The sequence below is a fragment of the Podarcis melisellensis genome (genome assembly GCF_964234715.1).
Source record: "Podarcis melisellensis genome assembly, chromosome: 9".
Taxonomy (NCBI): domain Eukaryota; kingdom Metazoa; phylum Chordata; class Lepidosauria; order Squamata; family Lacertidae; genus Podarcis; species Podarcis melisellensis.
In genome coordinates, this window is record NC_138541.1 from 55547827 (window position 1) to 55567021 (window position 19195).

At 41.8% G+C, this 19195-nt stretch overlaps 1 protein-coding gene across 1 annotated transcript in view; it reads left to right on the top strand.

Moving 5' to 3' along the window:
• TUSC3 (tumor suppressor candidate 3) overlaps positions 1 to 19195 on the top strand; it is a 123918-nt gene that overhangs the window by 78576 nt on the left and 26147 nt on the right. The window contains exon 7 of the mRNA XM_081924600.1: positions 14623 to 14686. Coding sequence (XP_081780726.1) covers positions 14623 to 14686 — 64 coding nt within the window. The remainder of the gene's footprint in view (positions 1 to 14622; positions 14687 to 19195) is intronic.

The window sequence follows — 19195 nt, forward strand, 5'->3', positions numbered from 1 at the left end:
TGAACAGAATAGTAAAACTCACTTGTACTGCTAGAAAATCGGTCACATCCTTTATGATTTAAATTTTAATATGTTAAGTGTTTATGTAGTTATGTGCCTAAAATAATTGGCACAATAAAATGTCTCATCCTATAAAGCTTTTACCCTCATAAACCTTATTCACACTAGTAGTTCCATTAACTCTAATAAATATGTATATATATTTATAGTCACAGCAGTAGCACTCCACTCACACTTAGAGCGTGTTCATTGTCTATTTTCAGATACCCATAATTGGCCCCAAATAGTTTGGATGGAAATAATCTGTGACACAAGCCTGTTTTCGGACTGAGAGTGGGGAGGATATTTTAATGGAAATGGCTGAGAAACTGCCGAGATTTGAGGCAGAGATGAAGTGTTACTGTCTGCAGCTGAAATGGAAGGGTTTCATTAGGTGCTAGAAGACGCCAGAACTCCTTCAAAGTAGAAGATGACAATTTCTCCTGGATACGCTATGTTCACTATTTATTTATGAAAAATATTTGTAGGCTGCCTTTCAAGGGAATGCCCTCTCAAGAAGATCCATAGATGCTACTTTGACATAGCAGATTTCTGAGAACTTTTAAGAGACAGGATTTCAGCACCATAGGCCTAAACAATGCCAGCCTGAAAGCCTTAGTTGAAGGAGCCAAGCTTAATTCATTGCAGGCTTCCATGGCTGTGGGGCCACCACAAAAAGGCCCTTTCTCATATGCCTGCCAGATTAATGGATCTGATCGGCAGACACACAGGCAGGACTTCATGTCCTGCATTATTATTGGGGAAGACTTGTTAGAATGTTACAGAATATTAAATAAACTCCCTGGGCCACCTAGTCACCTCCCCTGCCCAAAGCTGTATCTTTAATTTGTGAGGTCCTTTCACAGAGTAGCCAACATTGCTCAAGGGTGTCATAACCCAAAAACTAAAGCTTTGGGCAGAATGGCATAAGTGCCTTCAGCTGAATCATAGTTTATTGGAGGGGAAATCCAAAAGAGGTGCCTTAGTGAGCTTAAAACAGAGAGAGAGCCATAAAGTAAAGAGGAATATAACTGGTAGAGCAGGATAAATCCTGCTGCCTCTATTTATGCTATGTATATTTATATTCTACTTTATCCCACAGGCTCCGAATAAGCAAGAGTTGAGAATGTAATTAGCTTTATTTATATATAAGTGCTGTCAACAGAAACTGTCTAGATAAATAGACTAACTAGGAGGAAATCCGAAGTCTTGTGGGCTGGAGAGATGTGTGAAAGGAGCGGAAGTTTTCTCTTTTTATTAATAGCTTTTAAATACAATTTTAAATTGATTCTTGATAGCGTTAGTACAATTTGTGAGATTATTTTCTTTAACTAGGTGTTGCACAAATGCACACACAAAGGCCCTCCACCATCTTATTGATGGAAACTGCCGCCACACATGGACATAACATATAAATAATATACTGAAAACTGGAGGAGAATGCTAAAAAAATAATTGTATACGGAGTAGATGAAATATGAGACTTGAGGAATTGTTTTAAAAAGAGAGGGGGAGAGAGATTCAATTAAACTAATGTCAGCTGGTAAAGAGTTCTATAAATAAGAAGCAATCAGAGAAAAAGCTCAGGATACAAAATAGCTGGAGAGATGTCAGCTCTAGCAAACAACAAAGAACTTGGAAGAATGCAAAAAGCAAGAAGGAGAATATAAAGTACTCAGAGATGAAAGATAAGCAGGAGCTGGCGAATGGATACGTTTGAAGGGAACTAACAGTCTTAAATTGAGTGCAAAAAAGGAAAGGTTAACGGGGAAAAGACATCAAAAGCTAATAAATATGAACATGCTGGCCTGTAACTAAGGGTACAGGCTTAATTTTGAGTGCCTTGTTGTGAGCTCTGAGGGGTCAGTGTGTCACATGACCCCTTTCTGAAAGCACCTCATAACACATCTCCCAACAAACTGCCCCCTCCCCAAACACAGGGGCTTTAAGAATGTGCCTTTAAAACCACAGTGAACAGCCTCACAAGACTCAGTGCATTGCATTTGTGTGCTATTTAATTAATTAATAAGGGTATACCCTGCTTCTTAGGAGTGGGGGGAACCCAGCCGCCACCACCCTAAACTCACCTTGCCAGATTTTTAAAAATCCAAAAGACAAATGACCAGAACATACAACACATCAAAATGCAGAACAAAGCAGAAAAATTCTGCTTGAAGCGAGACACAGACCCAACAATACATGCCTTTTTAGGAAGTGAATGCTAGTAATGTGGGGCTACCACTGAAAAGTCGCTGTCTCTGCTTCTCTACAGTCTGATGGACCTTGACAGCAGATCAGAGAGCAGGGGTTCAGTTGCTGATCACAAGGTCTGGGCTGGTTTGTATGGGTCCAAGTGATATTCCAGTGAATGGTCCCAAACCATTCATGTTTTTAAAGCAGGGATGGGAAACCTGTGGCCTTCCAGACAGCGTTGGACTACAGGTCCAATCATCCATGAGAAAAATTGATTCCCAGTCTTTCTGGACTACAAATCCCATCATCCCATGCCACGAATAACTTCTAACCGATTAGTTTCCATAATTTCACAGATCATTGTTATTTTTAGCTATTCCAAATATATCAACGGTTACCATAACACTCTTTGTGAATGAGGACTGGGTATCTAACAATTGGATGAGGAAGCATTCCAGTAATCTAGGTGTTTTCTTTCAAACCCAATAGTCTGAGTTTGTGAGCACACCTCTGTGGTCTGCTCTGAATTTAGAAGCTCTGAGAAACTCATATCAACATCTGTCTTCATGCCAAGCGAGCCTTGCCAAGAGAGTAACAAGAATAATCCCATTTAGCCAGGGGGCTGGCTGGCAGCTTTTCCAGCGGTTTAGTTTGAAGCCGAGCAGTGTGAAGCAGAATGTGATATATGAAACGTCACAAGGGAAAATTCTGGATCAAAAGCATCACAAAAGAAAATAGGGGATAGGTGCAACTCAATATACATAGAACTTCAGTAATTAAATTCAAATAAACCATAGTGCTACAGAAATAATTCAGATCCCTTAGGAGTTGCTAAATAAATGTTGTGCAAGTTTCAGTAATTCTGAGAGGAAAAACAAAATAACTTAGGACATTAAAACTTCCCCATTAATGATTCGAACTTTGGAAAATGATGGGACTTTAATATTTAGGGGCAATAGAGATGCCAGCCCTTTTTATAAAAAGGACTTATAGAAATGGTTGACCAGAAGGACACTGAAGGGATATTGACTACTCTTTGCAGCCTTAGTCAAACGTACCTTTCAGTTACTACATGGGGGTTTAGGAGACATTGTTGAGTATTATCCTGGGTTTTTTTGTTTTGTTTCAAAAATTAATGAGCAGGGACAATTTTTCAATAAATTTATTGTTTTGACATTTATATTGACCTCTTGAGCTACAGGTCACCTTTGTAAGCAATATTATGTCCCTTATTATTTTTCAGGTCATTGTGCAATGCTAGATGGTTTTATTGCTGTCGACTGATGCACATCGAAGCTGCAGTTAGAAGGTTTAGAATAGGCTGTAGATCTACTAATTAGATATCTTTTTTTAGATAACAGTTTGTTTTGCAATCCTGCCCATTACACAAAAACACATGTATTTAAATCCCAACATTGGGTTAAAAATGTGAAGATGGAAGCTGTGCCCCTCCTTACTCTGCTCAACAACTCCCTGCTGTTCCCCACACATTAATTCCCCACATCTTCCCCATCCTATGCTACTACTAAGCTAGTATTTCACCTTTCCAACCTCATTTCTGAACACTTCTCTTGTCTGTTCTGCAGCCCCACTTTGCATACCTGTTTTTACCTTCACCTCCTGATTCTGGGCAACCCCTTTTGCACGCAGACCACCTTCATAATAAGCTCCTACATCTTCCTCCTTCACACATTGCACTACAAATTCTGAGGCCGAGCTCAGAGTTCATGCAAACCTGGAATTGTGATGTGGCACTACAAATCCTCCAATGGCTATGTGATGACAACCTTACATTTCAAGGTATATAGGGAGATATAACTTAAATATGTGTTACATAGAGTGTGCCAGGGAAGCAGGTGGCTGCTGTGTTCTTAAATGTTAAACCTCTGCCAATGTCTGCCTTTCTTCTTATTTTTCGAGGGATGTTGGAAATTTTATATAACTACATTATTACATCATGCTAAAATTAAAGTATCCGAACAAACAATCATTAGCTGCCCAAACTGGGGAAAGGATCAATAAGAAACAGCTTCTTTGAACTGGATATTTGTTAAACATCAAAGATGATTTAATAAGAAATTGTGCCAAAATTGTATCAGATGCAGCTTTTGTCATTTGGCGATTAGAGGTCTTTATGAAGACAAAACAAATCTCCCACTAACGTAATGAAATGCTATTGTTAGGTCTGCAGAAAGTGAAAACAGGCATTTCCTTCAAAGGAACGATGTAAACACTGTGCTCTCTAGCGGCCACTGAGATAGCCTGTGAGTCTATTGTGATGGTTTCATTTGCCTTTCCCTCTCTCTAGTCTGGCAAATGAGATGGTACGCCTCAGGGTCGTAAAATCGGTATTCAAAGTGCATCCATTAGTATTGCAGCTTTGGGTGTGATTGACTTTGTGCTGGTAGATGACAGTGAAAACATTGAAAAAGACTCCCGCAGGAAAGCGGCCTCAACTGGTGGGAGGGAATAAATGAGCCAGGTCTGCCAATGCCCTCCTCACATAATTACATGAGGCTAACAGCAACTGTGGTTCCCTCCTGCGTTTGGCACTAGGTTTTGCGAGGAATTAGCCACTGCTGATTTTTTAGGGGCGGAAGACAATTTTGTAGCATGTTAACAATGAATTTCATTATGGCATGGGTTTTTACAGGCCAGTGGAAAGATTTGTAAAAATAACTTCCTGTCCTCTAGTACGTACTGCAGTTACAGAGGTGGGGGAGGGGGGCATATAAATGACAATTTGCTCCTTGTCTGTTTTTGATTTAATGAGTTAAATGTCTTATCTGTTTTAATTTTGCAAACAAGGTGTAGCATTTTTTTAAAAATCTCATAGATTTAGGAGGATTGGTGGTTTCATCCAACTAAGTCATTGCATGATCAAAACAACTACCACTCATGCAATGGCAACCACCCCCCTCAATTGTGTGTTCCCCACACCACCCCCAAATTGCTCCAGATTTTTTTTTTGGGGGGGGGGAGAATCTCTGGAGCAAGTTGGACATGTGAGGAGGTGCACAGGAAAAGAGAAGGAAGGAAAGCTTTGTTGCATGAGCAGAAATCATTCCGCTTGTGCAATGACTTAGTTAGACGCATCCCTGTGATCCTGAAAAAATAACCTAGAAATTGCTGGAATAAACTTCCAATAGGCATTGGTTCATCAGAGGCAAAAACTGGGCAGAGATGTATATGATGTATATAGCCTGCATGCTTAGATATAGCTGTTATGAGCCATTGTAAAAATGTTATCCAGAAATTTCCTTTTATTTTGAAAACATTTTGTTTTGTTTTTTTCATTTATTAACAATATTTGTACTACCCCAAAGTTCTGTGAGCACCGCGCGCGCGTGTGTGTGTGTATAAATCCAGCTTCTCCTCTGGCTTGAAGTGGTTTCCAACAATAAGCAGCTTGCCACATAACTTGCAGCCACGAAATCCAAATGCCATTAAAGGAGCCAGGGGGAAATTAGCAAGTTGGCAAAACTGCTCTCAAACACAAATGGTCTTGCAACGCTTCCTTAACCTCACTAGTTAGCCACACTGATACGCTTTCTCTAGTAGCTTGTTCCAAAGCCTTCAAGCTATTGCAGGGAAGGCCCTTCTAGTTCCCTTGCTATCAGCAATCTAATTCTAGGCAAAAGTTGCCTAAGCAGAGATTTACCTATACATCTTAATTGAAGGAGGGCAGGGAAATATCTCAACCTTACAGCCAGATTCCCTTGCAGACACCATTTCAGTTGCCACATGCCAGCTGTGAGGCCTGATGTAAATGTTTGTAGAGCAAGAAGTATACATTTCTCTCTCTCTCTCTCTCTCTCTCTCTCTCTCTCTCTTACTTTTCTACACACACTTTGCTCTGGGCTCCATCCAAGCAAGCAGTATACATCATCAAAATTCAGGGGCACAATTCAGCCAGGCAAAACACTCTAGGAAGAAGAACTGGTGGGTCGTGTTGCATGGGGAGAGTCCCACAAGTCATATACAAAGCTTGGAGGCTGCATTTGGATCCTGGGCTCGAGCTGCCTTCCCCACCCTCAATATACACACTCTGCTGCATGCATCTGACGCCATGTCACTGAGAAGCCACAAGGCCAGGCTTCCTCAAACTCGGCCCTCCAGATGTTTTTGAGACTACAATTCCCATCTTCCCTGATCACTGGTCCTGCTACCTAGGGATCATGGGAGTTGTAGGCCAAAAACATCTAGAGGGCCGAGTTTGAGGAAGCCTGCACTAGGCTGTCTGTGTTGAGTGGCTCATCCTGCCAGTCACTTCCTGTAGCCCAGTGACTAGCAGGAGAGGTGGGAAGTCCCACTCAAACCTCTGACCCCAGAGCATGAATTCACATGGGGACCTTATGGAGACCAACATGTCTGTGGTCTAAACCACTGGGCCTCTTGGGCTTGTTGATCCTAAGGTCAGTGATTCGAATCCCCACGACAGGGTGAGCTCCCATTGCTCTGTCCCAGCACCTGCCAACCTAGCAGTTCGAAAGCATGCCAGTGTGAGTAGATAAATAGGTGCCACTGTGGCGGGAAGGTAAATGGCGTTTCCGTGTGCTCTGGTTTCCGTCACGGTGTTCTGTTGCACCAGAAGTGGTTTAGTCCTGCTGGCCACATGATCTGGAAAGCTGTGGACAAACGCCGGCTCCCTTGGCCTGAAAGCGAGATGAGCACTGCAACCCCATAGTTGCCTTTGACTGGACTTAAAAAGAAGAAGAAGAAGAGTTTGGATTTGATATCCCGCTTTATCACTACCCGAAGGAGTCTCAAAGTGGCTAACATTCTCCTTTCTCTTCCTCCCCCACAACAAACACTCTGTGAGGTGAGTGGGGCTGAGAGACTTCAGAGAAGTGTGACTGGCCCAAAGTCACCCAGCAGCTGCACGTGGAGGAGCGGAGACACAAACGTGGTTCCCCAGATTACGTAGCTACCACTCTTAACCACTACACCACACTGGCTCTCACACTGGCACTAACCATCCAGGGGTCCTTTACCTTTACCTTTTACCAACGGTAAACCCGGCAAGAAGGACCCAGCCATAACAGAACCAGCAGCTAGCATTCAGAGGCATCCTGTCTTCAGCAGAATGGAGGTAGTATCAACTTGTATGAAGCGCAAGTATTAACTTGTATGATGACGCTTGTAACTTTTAAAGCTTAGAAGTGCTGCATAATTGCCACGTCTTCAGTTTTACTGCTTTGAAGAAACAGCTGATCCTCTTGTTCCACTGAAGGGGACCGATGCTTAGCATTGGTTAAGGTATTTGCCAGTCCTTCTTCTCCTTCAGCCCACTCATGGCATGTGGGAGCAGTCACACTGAGCTGGAATGCCCCCCCCCCCCCAAGCCTAAGCAAGCTGAAAGTCTGCCGGAGTAGGTCTAGCCAGCTGCAAGGCTTTTTTAATTGTCAAGAACTAGATAGTGAGCCTAAGGCTGCAGCAATATAATCAAATTTGCATCTAGATGTTCCAATGTCTGCGCTCTTAGCAGCCTTTTCATTTCGGTGTGTCAGAAATGACCGTTTGGACAGCTGGGACAACAGTGCGTTCCTGTCTCTTTAAAAAGCAAAGTAAACTTTTTTTGGAACTTGACAGAAATGCTCTCCTCTGATGCCAGCTTATTAATTTAAATGGAGTTTAATTAATGCCCCCACGCAAACATCTCTAGATTATTTTTTCCCCATCACCTGTACCAACTCATTGAGGCACAAAACCCATGCTGCTTTATTCAGGTAACAGCACTGCAGACCGTTGTGGCATCTAAAATATGCAATCATGTTTAAATTTTAATGGGGGCTATTGCAGGAGCTAATTGAATTGCCTTGAGGACTAAAATGTAACTCACACAGGTCTTGTTTCCAATTACCGTTTTCTATTTTATTTACACAGTTTAACAGGGAGAAAGGAATGAGTGCAATCTACATTTAATGTAAGTGTCTTACTGAACCGTGACAGATATCACTCTGGAGATCACAAACATATGCAGCATTTAGAGAAATTTCAAAAAAAAAAATATAATCCATTATGGCTATCGTTGATTACTCTAGAGAGAGTGTGCAAAGTATATACCATCTCTGGTTCAGTAATGCTAAATAAGTCTAGGAGAGCAGATAAATAATTTGGTTCTCAAGAAATACACATGTGTTTGATATTATTCATTTTGATACTTTGGGTAGAACATTCCACTCTTACTGCCTTCAGTGGGACCAAAATAATGTCTTAGAGTTAAATTGCAAATCCATTCACAAGACTGGGTTCATCTGGCATGAAGCGCTAATCTGCCAAGCATTATTTTGTGTAGGAGACCAGTCCATACTAGCCACTCTGCTACTACAGGACATGGGAAATCAAGTATTGATTAGGATAGTAAATTTTTAAGAACACTTTGCAGCAAAGTATGAAGCTCTTATTCTACCCCACTTTAAAGTTACCAAGAAACAGATGCAGATAGAAACAAGGCTGGTACTTCATAGCTGGCAAGCTGGTGGCACAACTGGGCAACTGCTGAAGGCCTGGCAATCTCTCTCTGCCTCTGCTTATTGCTCTCTAACCACAATGCCCCTTTCTCTATCCACACCACTGGCATTGCTGCCTTCTCTCTGCTAATATGTGTAGGAAGAGGTATTTCTGACCATAGCTGTCAATTTACAGATTTAAAAATAAGGGACCAGCAGCCTTGAAAATAAGGGATCAGCAGCCAAAATAAGGGATTTTAGTCAACCAACTCCCAAGCCAAAGGCAGAAAGCCCAACCAGCAGCCAAACGAAGCCTCAAGTGGTGGTTCCCACATCGCAGCAACCCAGCGAAGGGGATGCGGCAAGGAAAACCACTGTCACCTCTCCACTGGGAAGCACTGAGCAAAGGCAAGTCCCCAGGCAACGCAGCCGATTTGATCTGCACAGGCATACAAGCTCCACCCCTCCGTCGTTCTTAGACTCCTTATTGGGTGAGCAACGCAGCCAAGCAACACAGTTGGAGCCTCCCTCCTCCCTGGCCAGCAGGGAGGGAGGGAGAGGAGCTGCTTCCTTTGAAACCCAGGAAATTTACAGGATATCATCAATCCAGGTCAGCAGCGCTGGGATAAGGGAGTTTCCCGCCAAATAAGGGACGGTTGACAGCTATGCGTACTGACTTATCTGTTGGCAGCCATCTGTCTCGAGAGACATTGGAAGAGTGTGCTACCAAGGGTAAAGTCAAGCCGTTGGAGAGTTACAGCGACTGCTATGGCTGTAGAGATCAATACAGGAGAGACATGTTTTATTGCAATTGGGGCAGATGAAGGCATCCAGTTTTGCTGTTACAGGTGCACCATGGCTTACATGTTTCTTTACAGATAAATTAGAAACGTATGTTGTAATCCCTGCAAAGCCGAACACCTAAGGACTCATTTAAAAAAATACCAGAATATATGTGTTGGATAGAAAAAACAGGTGCCATTAGTTTAATTAAAAAAAAAACTTCAGGGATCATCATTACATTTCTATCCTGTTAGCTTTATTATTATATATTTATATCTCATATCCTATTACTGATAGTAACACACAGTTGATTTTTATATACTGAAATGGATCTTATTAGCATTTTTCTGGCAAGGAAAATGAATTAGTCAGCTAGCACTTGTGACTGCATGAAAAACCTAAAATTCTTTACAGTGGATAAGAGTAAAGCCTTCTGAAGACAAGTGACTGTTACTAGAAAGAAAGTTGGCAATTCACTCTAAATGGCACCACTGTCGTATCAAGATTTAGGAGACAAAATCCTTGCAGTGTTGTAAGAAAAGATCTTTTGAAGCAAGTGACCTTTAGTATCAAGTTAATTCTTTGCTGAAGTCTGCCGGGCCCTTTGGCCATTGTGACTTGCTGTTGCAGTTACTTTGATCACAGAAATGGATTTGGAAAGTGGATCTGTTAAAAGTCCTTGAGTGAAGACTCTCTTGTAGCTGTACCTGAAGTTGAACTGATGTGATGGCAAGTCCGTATGCTAATTCATCCGGCCGCCTTGAACATAAGAGCTCTGCAGCATCTTGTCCAGCATCCTTTGCTCACATTGGCCAACTAGATGCATATGGAAAGCTCCTGTGCAGTAACTTGAGTGCAACAGCACTTTCCCCACCTGTGTTTTCCAACCAGCTTAATTGGATGACCCTGACTTCTAGAATTAGGAGAGGCAGAAATAAATTACCCCTATTGACTTTCCCCCCACCATACAAAAACCTCTATCATGTTCTCCCCTGCTTGCCTTTTTTTCTAAGCAACAAACCCCCAAGTGTTGCCCCTTTCCTCATAGGGGAGCTTCTCAAAGCCCTTGATCATTTTTGTTATCCTTTTTGAACTTTTCCCAGCTCTGCGGTATTCTTTTTTTAGATACAAGGGCCAGAACTAAACACAGTATTCCAAGTATCACCCCATCATAGATTTCTATAATAGCTTTAGTGGTATTGATAGTTTTGTTTTCAGTCCCTTTCATGCCATTCACTTTTTTTACAGCTGACACGCACTAGTTCAGCATCTTCATAAAGCTATCCGCTATGACCCTAAGCTCTTGTTCCTGGTCAATTACTGCCAGTTCAGACCCCATCAGCAAATGTGTGAAATTATAATGTCTTTGAAATTTATGTGACATTTGCCACAGTATGTATTATTTTACATTTGCTTCCATCTTACTGCCCATTCACCCATTTGGGATAGATCCTTTTGGAGCTCCTCACAATTCCTTCTTGTTTTATCTGCCTTAAACAATTTGGTATTATCAGCAAACAAGGCTATGTCAGTGCTCACCCATAACTCTACATCACTAATGAGCAAGTGAAAAACACAAGTCCTTGGCTGGGGGGGGGGGGTGTCCCGCCACTTTTTACATCCTTCCATTGGGAGAAATGTCCCTGTTTTACACTCAGTTTCCTGTTTCTTAACCAGTTACTAATCCATAAGAGGATTTACCTTATTCCCATGAGTTGCTAAACTTTACTCAGGGGACACGGATGAGGTGCTTTGTCATTGTTGTTGTTGTTGTTGTTGTTGTTGTTATTATTATTATTATTATTATTATTATTATTATTATTATTATATTTTGAAAGTGTTACATACACAATGACACATCTACCTGTAGGCTTGTTGACATATCAGAGAACTCTGAAAGGATAGTGAGACAGGAGTTGCTCTTTTCTACGATTGGTAATTCTATATTTTGCACTGCTTTCCACCAGTTTTCCTAGAACAAACATTAAGCTAACCAGCCTGTGATTTCCCAGATTCTCCCAGATCTCTTTTTTCAAAAAAATATTGATACGTTGGCCACTTTCCAGTCGGGTAGAGAAGCTGACCTTAGGGACCCGTTACATATATTGCTAGAAGATTGGCAGTTTCATATTTGGGTTCTTTAATAATAATAATAACTCTTAGGTAGATGCACTCAGACCCCAGTGATTTGTTTCAGTTACAGATAGGTAGCCGTGTTGGTCTGCCATAGTCAAAACAAAAAAAATTCCTTCCAGTAGCACCTTAAAGACCAACTAAGTTAGTTCTTGGTATGAGCTTTCGTGTGCATGCACATTTCTTTGTTAGTTTTTAATTTGTCAAATAAGGCTTAGCTTAGAACATTCCTCAGACTCCCTCAGGTTTCATTGTGAACGTAATTCAGTTCCATGTAGGATGCAATATATATGGGACTGTGGGTCCTTCAGACAGAGAAGCCTTCTGGACCCAGCCTCTAAAATAATATGCAAGCTGCTCTGACTATGTTGGCAAATGCTGCTCACACATGGTGGCACAATTTTTGGCTGTGTGACCTGTGCCTGTTGCTCCCGAGAGACAATGTGATTGTGCTATCTTCAACATGCGTCCATTATACAAGAAGGGCTCCTAAGGATAAATTTTAGAGCATACGTACGCACTCTCTTGCAATACATTTTGAAATCACCACTGCTTCTGGATGCACTTCACCCTGGCTGCAAGCCCAGGAACAGTTGCACTAACTACTCCCAGCTCATCATTGCTTGAAACTGCCCCAAATGTATAGCAAATGCAGTACTAGGGATAGCATAAGAGTTTATCCAAACTTGGCTCAGATTCTAATTCAAGAGGTTTGCAAATAAAGCGAGGGGGAGAGAAAAGCAAGTCCGAACCAAACTTGAATCTACCAACCTCTGAACATCCTTTTCTAAGTGTGTAAGTCAAAGTGCTCAGGAAGGGAAATCCTATGTTACTCGTTTTTCCAGCCCCAATTCATACTAATAGAGATTTTGGAAGCTGGCCCATCTCTATAAAGAACAGGGGTACAGATCATCAAAAGTATTCCCGCTTCATTCTTCAAATCCAGTTCCATATATACTTTGGGGGGGGGGAATACTTATCTATGTTCACATTAATAAAAGCAGTAATCTGTGTGCTTTTTCATCTTAGGGAGTTGGTCATTTACATTTTGAGATACATAGTTTTCAACTCCTAACAGGTACCTTAGGTGCTGTATACTTTGGTGCTATATGTTAATGGCTATGTAGATGCCCTAATTATCTTTCTGTAGGGCGCTTGATTTAATTTAGGCTTCATTAACTTTCATCCCTTAGGTTGACTTTCCTTCAGGTATCCTGAAATTTGATAGCATTGTAATAGGCTTTTATTTATTGGGTGGGGATTCCGCTTATAGAGGGACTTCATACACAGGAAGTTTAGTGTGGAGGTGGTGGTGCTTAGAGGAGCCTGCCAAAACTGAGGTATAAATTACAAGTTTTGGTTCTGTACAATATAATTTTGTACTGGAAGTGACTCCTGGGTTCCTAAATTATCCTTACAAATAATTATTCGCCAGCTGGTTTCCCAGCCCCACATCCTCTTATCAGTGCTCCTACTTTACTTTAGTTTTCTGCCAGCTGTTCGCTGTCGCATGCTGTGAGCCTATTGTAACTCACTGTTAGAGCATCTGTTTTGCATTACACAGTTCCAGGTTCAATTCCCAGTATTTCAGGACTGGGAGATACCCCTGACTGAAATCCTGGGGAGCTGCTTCCAGTTTAGGAGGGCCTGAGCTACATGCACCCTCATCCATACTTTTTCATTCAGCGTAGCATCATGTCACCCAAAGGCTCCTCTCTCATCCCCCCCTTCTTTCTTCCTTAAAGACAAAAGGTCTAGAATATTTGCATAGGCAGCTGTCAAAGCAGCAGTAGATTTTATTTCATATGTAATAAACGTGTACCTCACAATTAATGTAATCTGCATGCTTTGAATGTACATCATCTATGAAAAGTGTAAAAATTAACTTTCTGGTAAATGGTCAGTTAGTGGTCCAGGAAACCAGCAGGTCACTGTCCCTGGGAAATGAAAAAGTGTTGGAAGAGATTTGAAGTTTTAGCATAAGAAGACCACTGATCCCTCAGTATGGTGGAACCTCAGGTTATGTACTGTCCTCCTTACAAACACTTTGGGTTACGAGCTCCGCTAACCCGGAAGTAGGTGTTCTAGGTAGTGAACTTTGCCCCGGGGTGCGTGCCAGTGGCTTGGCGGTAGTGGGAGGCCATTAGCGAAAGCGCACCTCAGGTTAAGAACGGACCTCCAGAACTAATTAAGTTCGTAAATGGAGTTACCACTGTACATAGACTTGCCCTTGACATGAGTGGATCCCTTTGTCCTTTTGGATGAATGAAATCAAGTGCCCCCTCCCACCTTACTGAATGACAAGTATTTCAACATATGTGCACTCACATCTTCAGACTGCCATTTAGTAATTGGTCTTGTTCCTCGGCCTAGTCCCTCCTCGACCCTTACATAGTGTCTTATCTGGCAACATTTTGAAACATCATTCTGATACTTTTGTGTATTTTTAATGGTTTTGTGGCTTTTTTTAATGGAACCAAGTATGGAATCTCCCAGGGAGGGTAGCACACAAGGGCCAGGCTAAAAATTCAGTTTGCTGGATAATTCCCAGTACCTGCTGTTCAATATGTGGGTTTTGATCTGTGTCAATGCTACAATTCTGATTAAAGCTCAGGAAATTGGCAGACAAACGCTGCTTTAAGAATAGCCTTCTAGGAATAGGCCAAAGGCACATCTAGTCCAAGACTCGGTTGTGAACAATAGCCAGTCAAATGCCTTTGGGAAGGCCACCAACGGTGTGATGACAGTATGGGAGATAATGGTGATGGCAGTAGCCTACCCCTTTTAGTTATCTCCCATAATAGTTCTTTGGTTTTAAGCAAGAATTTAGAAAGGTGCAGCTCTGCAGCCGTGTTTATGCACCTCTGTCATCTCTCTGTATTACTTTGTACCCTGCTTTTGCCAGGCTGGTTTTTATTTGCTTTTAATTCTGTTAACACATATCTTTACTAATTGTATCCTTTTAAAAATCCTTTGTATGTGCTAATCTAATACTTACTCTCCCTTTCCCTCCATTTCTCAGAGTTACATTCATGGAAGCAGCCAAGCACAATTCGTTGCAGAGTCTCATATTATACTGCTCCTGAGTATCCTTCAAATGTTGATGGATGGAACAAGGCAAGCTAAGCAGAGTCTGCTATTACATGAAATTGCACTGACAGTGAATATCACTGAGGTTTTGAACAGGTATTGCGTTCCCTGCCTATTTGCTATGTGATTAAGATGATGCCCAATAGTTTGGGGGGTTCTATGTGTAGAGAAAGGTGGGTGTTTTTGTTGTATACTGCTAACTGGTTACCTAGTGCTGTGTTGCGTATTGTTTTCCCTTCGTAACAGCATGTTGTGTTAAACTATGGCTCAGCTCAGGATGTCAGCAGTGATCATCAAGTGACAAGATCATCATTTTAATCTTTTGCTAAACTTGCCGTTATTGCAAGGATAGGGAACCAGTTGCCCTCCAGATAGTGTTGGGTTGCAACTCTCATCATCCCCAACAATTTGGTGTCTAGTAACATCTGGAGAGTGAATAGGTCTTCCTTTATCACAACAAAAGACTGTATTCCTAATTGAAATGTGGAAGCAAGTCTCATTGGAAGCATATTTCCCCCACCCAATACACACATGCCATTGTACATCTCTTACACCTTCTCCACACAAATGAATGGGTGGGTAATAATAATTAATAATGGGGTATATATAATCTACAAGGATGGGGTATATATAATCTACAAGCAGTGATCATTTTGTGCAGGGATTCTGTTCCTGTCCCCCACACATGTCGGTAGAGCATGCATAAGCATGCTCTGGCCCTCCCCTGTTCCACCCCCATTTCACCCCCATTCTGCCTTCTTCCAGGTCCAAAAGGACCCGCACATCAGCGATCATGTGTCAATTGGATGGGCCTAAAATTGTCATTCCTTGTATATACCCAATTAGAAAACAAAGTCTATATAAAATGGGATGGATGCGCAGAAGCACAACACCAACTCTAAGGGCCTAGACCCATTTGAACGAATCCTTCTCTTTTAATAGGTTCATCAGTCAGGTAATAAAGTTGGCTGTATGGTTATGCTCCCCAGCAGCAAAAAACATGGGGCAATGCTTTTTGATGCAGAGAAGTCACTATGGTGTTGACATCCATCAGTCTCGAGACACAGTGGAGTGTGTCTCTGGGGGTGAAGTCAAGCAGCTGTGTTAGCAGCACCAAAATGACCTCCTCAGGGCAAAAGCCTGGGCAGTGTGTATGGAGGTCCTGGGTCATCATATTACAGTTGCAGGAGATTTTAGAAGGAATTATCTTACTTGTATTACAGAGTAATTATAACTGATGGTGTGTTCTGCCCAAGCTCCCATATTAACCTATATCTACCACAACGTTCCTAGTACCACTAGGAAAATCTGAGAGTTCCTAATGTTTTGCTGTCAAAATTTCCCCATTTTCACCATTAGTAGTATACATCAGAAATGCTGCACAATTTGAGGATGGTATGGAAGATGGGGGGGGGGGGGTTCCAGTGGATTCTGGTCCTCATACTGGATTCTCTCTGAGAACTACTTGCGGTATTCCCTGCTGTATTGGGGACTGCGCATGGAATATTCTCTGACTCACAAAAATGTATGGGGAGTCCATGGTTCTGTGGAACTATGGATGTGTTAAAGACAACTGTTGTTTTATGAAACTCCCTTGTGCGCTGTTGTTTTCACCCCATGGATCGGGCAGACAGGTGGTAATACTTCACAACTAGCAGTTCCAACTTCATACATTACCGTAAGTGGGAAATATTAGGGCGAGGGAATAGTTCCTGCTCAGGAAGTGGTAGTCGCAAGGCTTCCTTGATGATTGCAGGTTCCCAACATTGATTTTCAATTAGCTTCCAACTTTTACCAGTGTTTCTAATTCAAATGCTTCTGTCTCTTTGGGTGGATAGAGGGTGGTCATCAAAGGACCCTTAAACAAATTTTCTATAGAGGAGAGTCCCAAGGGGTTCAGTGAACCCTGACTTTCAATAAATGTCATCAGGCTTACAGTAACATTCAAAGCCAAGTTGCCAAGGAACCTTTCTTTACTGGCCTGGCACATCCTTCTCACGGCTTTCTAGTTTGAATAGAGGATTTAAACTAGCACATCCCACAAGAGTTTTTGAAGATTTTATTTCATGGCTCAGTACTGTCAACTGAAATTTGTGATGCAAAGAGGTTATGCAAGCAGTGTGAAGTCTTACATATGGATTTTTAACAGTTACGCTTGGAAGAGTTTGTTTCCATTATCCTTTATGTACCAGCAATAATTATTAGCTGTGCTGTTGTTTCTGTTTGTCTATTCAAAAATGTTTGCAGTAAAGAAGAAAGTAACAAAATAGCACTTTCCCCAATAATGCTGTTGAATTTCTCAGTGTTTTATGAAAAATGTATTGTTGAATTTTAATATGCCTTTTGCCTTGTCTCCAGTGGGAGGAGTCACCCCTCTCGTACCAGACTGGCCCTGCCTATAACTGAAGGTAGTTGGGGTCCTTACTTTGTTCCTTTTCAGCTTTTCTAATCAGCTTGTGATATTATAAATTTTTAATTTTAACTTTTGGTATTTGTTTGTGATTTGTTTCACTTTGCTTTCTTTTTTCTGTTTTTTTTTTAATGTACTGCATTTTTCGCTCCATAAGATGCACTTTTTCCCTCCTAAAAAGTAAGGGCAAATGTGTGTGCGTCTTATGGAGTGAATGCAAGAGGGAGGCGGGCGAGAAAAGCCCCAAGACCGCACACACGCTCCGCACGCTCTTCCCCGAGGAGGGAGAAGGACAGTCACTGACGGGCTGCCTTTCTCCCACCTCGTAGAAAAGCCCGCAAGAGCCGTGCGCTCTTTAAAGAGCTGCGCCTAGCATGTGTGCTGCTCTTGAGGGCTTTTCCCCAAGGAGGGAGAAGGGACTGACGCGGCCCATCAGTCCCTTTTCCCTCCTCGTGGAAAAGCCCCCAAGAGCCGCTCCACGCGGCTCATGAAAGGGAGTGCTGAGCAGAGCCTGGGATGCATACAGGCTCTGCTCAGGACTCCCTTTAAATAATTCCCTCCCCCCTTGCATTCCCCCTCTAAAAACTAGGTGCGTCTTATGGCCAGGTGCGTCTTACGTCGTGAAAAATACAGTAAACCACTTTGAGGGCCCTCATTTGTTCCAAAAGTTGATAGAAAGTGTTTAAGCAAAACTCTGTCCATAAATGGCTAATGCTAGGAGGGATTTTGGGGTGGTAGCCAAAGGCAGGTGTGTACTGTTGAGCCAACAAATGTGAGCAGAAGCATTTCAGCTTTAGTTTTCTCTGCAATGTGTTTTTGCACAGTGCTTCTCAGGTAGTGCAAGCTTACTTGTACGGTGCTATCCAGGCATGGTGCCATAAGCTTACGGGGATTGCCCTCCCGCTTCTCCTGCCTTTTCCATCTAGCAGGTTTCTGTACAATATTGAGCATCATGCCTGTTTCATTTACGTCAAAGTAAATCCAGGGTAATTCTGTCAAAGTGTATTCATTTAGGCCTGTCTAAAGCTTGCTTAAGGGATAACAAGGCTCAATAAGTCAGCTTCCTATTGCACAGCAACATTTTGAAAGGCAAACTTGCCAAAATGTGGATTCTGTTCCCAGGAAAGGAATAGATGGGTTTCCACCCCTTGGTTTCTTTTACATACAGTGCATCCAAGGACAGATATTTTCAGGGGAAGAAACATTAATGCTGAACGCAGTTTGAGAATTGTTTTTAGATTTGGATCGCTTCTAATCTGTCATTATAACCACAGTGTAGTGCCATTTTTCCTCAGCATCTGTTCTCATTTATCTTAAACTGGCAAAGCCCTGTTTTCCTTTCTAAGAGCAACAGTAGCTTGTTATCAGGTGCAATTGAGAATGAAGCTTTATGTACTGTAAACATATTTGTCACCCTCTCAGTTGGATGATCATTGCCTGAAGGTGCTGTATGTAATTTTCACAAATAATAGTTTGTGGTTTTAGGCAGACTTATATCAATATTTTGGCTGCCCTGAGTAGCTTGCTTTTGGAGGGGTGGTGCTTGGTTTTTTTTAGAAAGCCATCAATAAATCATCCCAGGAGCTGAGATGTGTTTGCGATGGACTGAACTATATGAAATAAAACAGAATGACTGTATTGAAACGACTGTTACATATTTGTTCCAGTACCAATGTTCTTAGAAGCTCATCAAAGACCTTAGTTTGTGCAATCAACATATTTCATCATCTTTCCATCATTAAGTACCTGGATAAAGATGCATTGGTGGTTTGCTGACAGACATTGTAGGAAAGAAAGAGGGGGAGGCATGTTGATATTCACGAAAGTAAGGACGAAAGAACTTTTTTTTTTCTATCAGAATGCATTCAATTGTATTTCTAAACAGTGCATTTCAAATATGACTCTTTACTTCAGGCATTGATCTGAAAACAATCATAGACACACATCATGCATTACATTAATTATTCTTCAACTCTGAGAATAATTAGACCATAGAACACAGATTCTCAAACAGAAGCTTCTTAGGATAATTACTTCACATTTCAACAGTAAACATACATTCTTCATGTCAGGAATGGGATAAAGAGACTTGTTA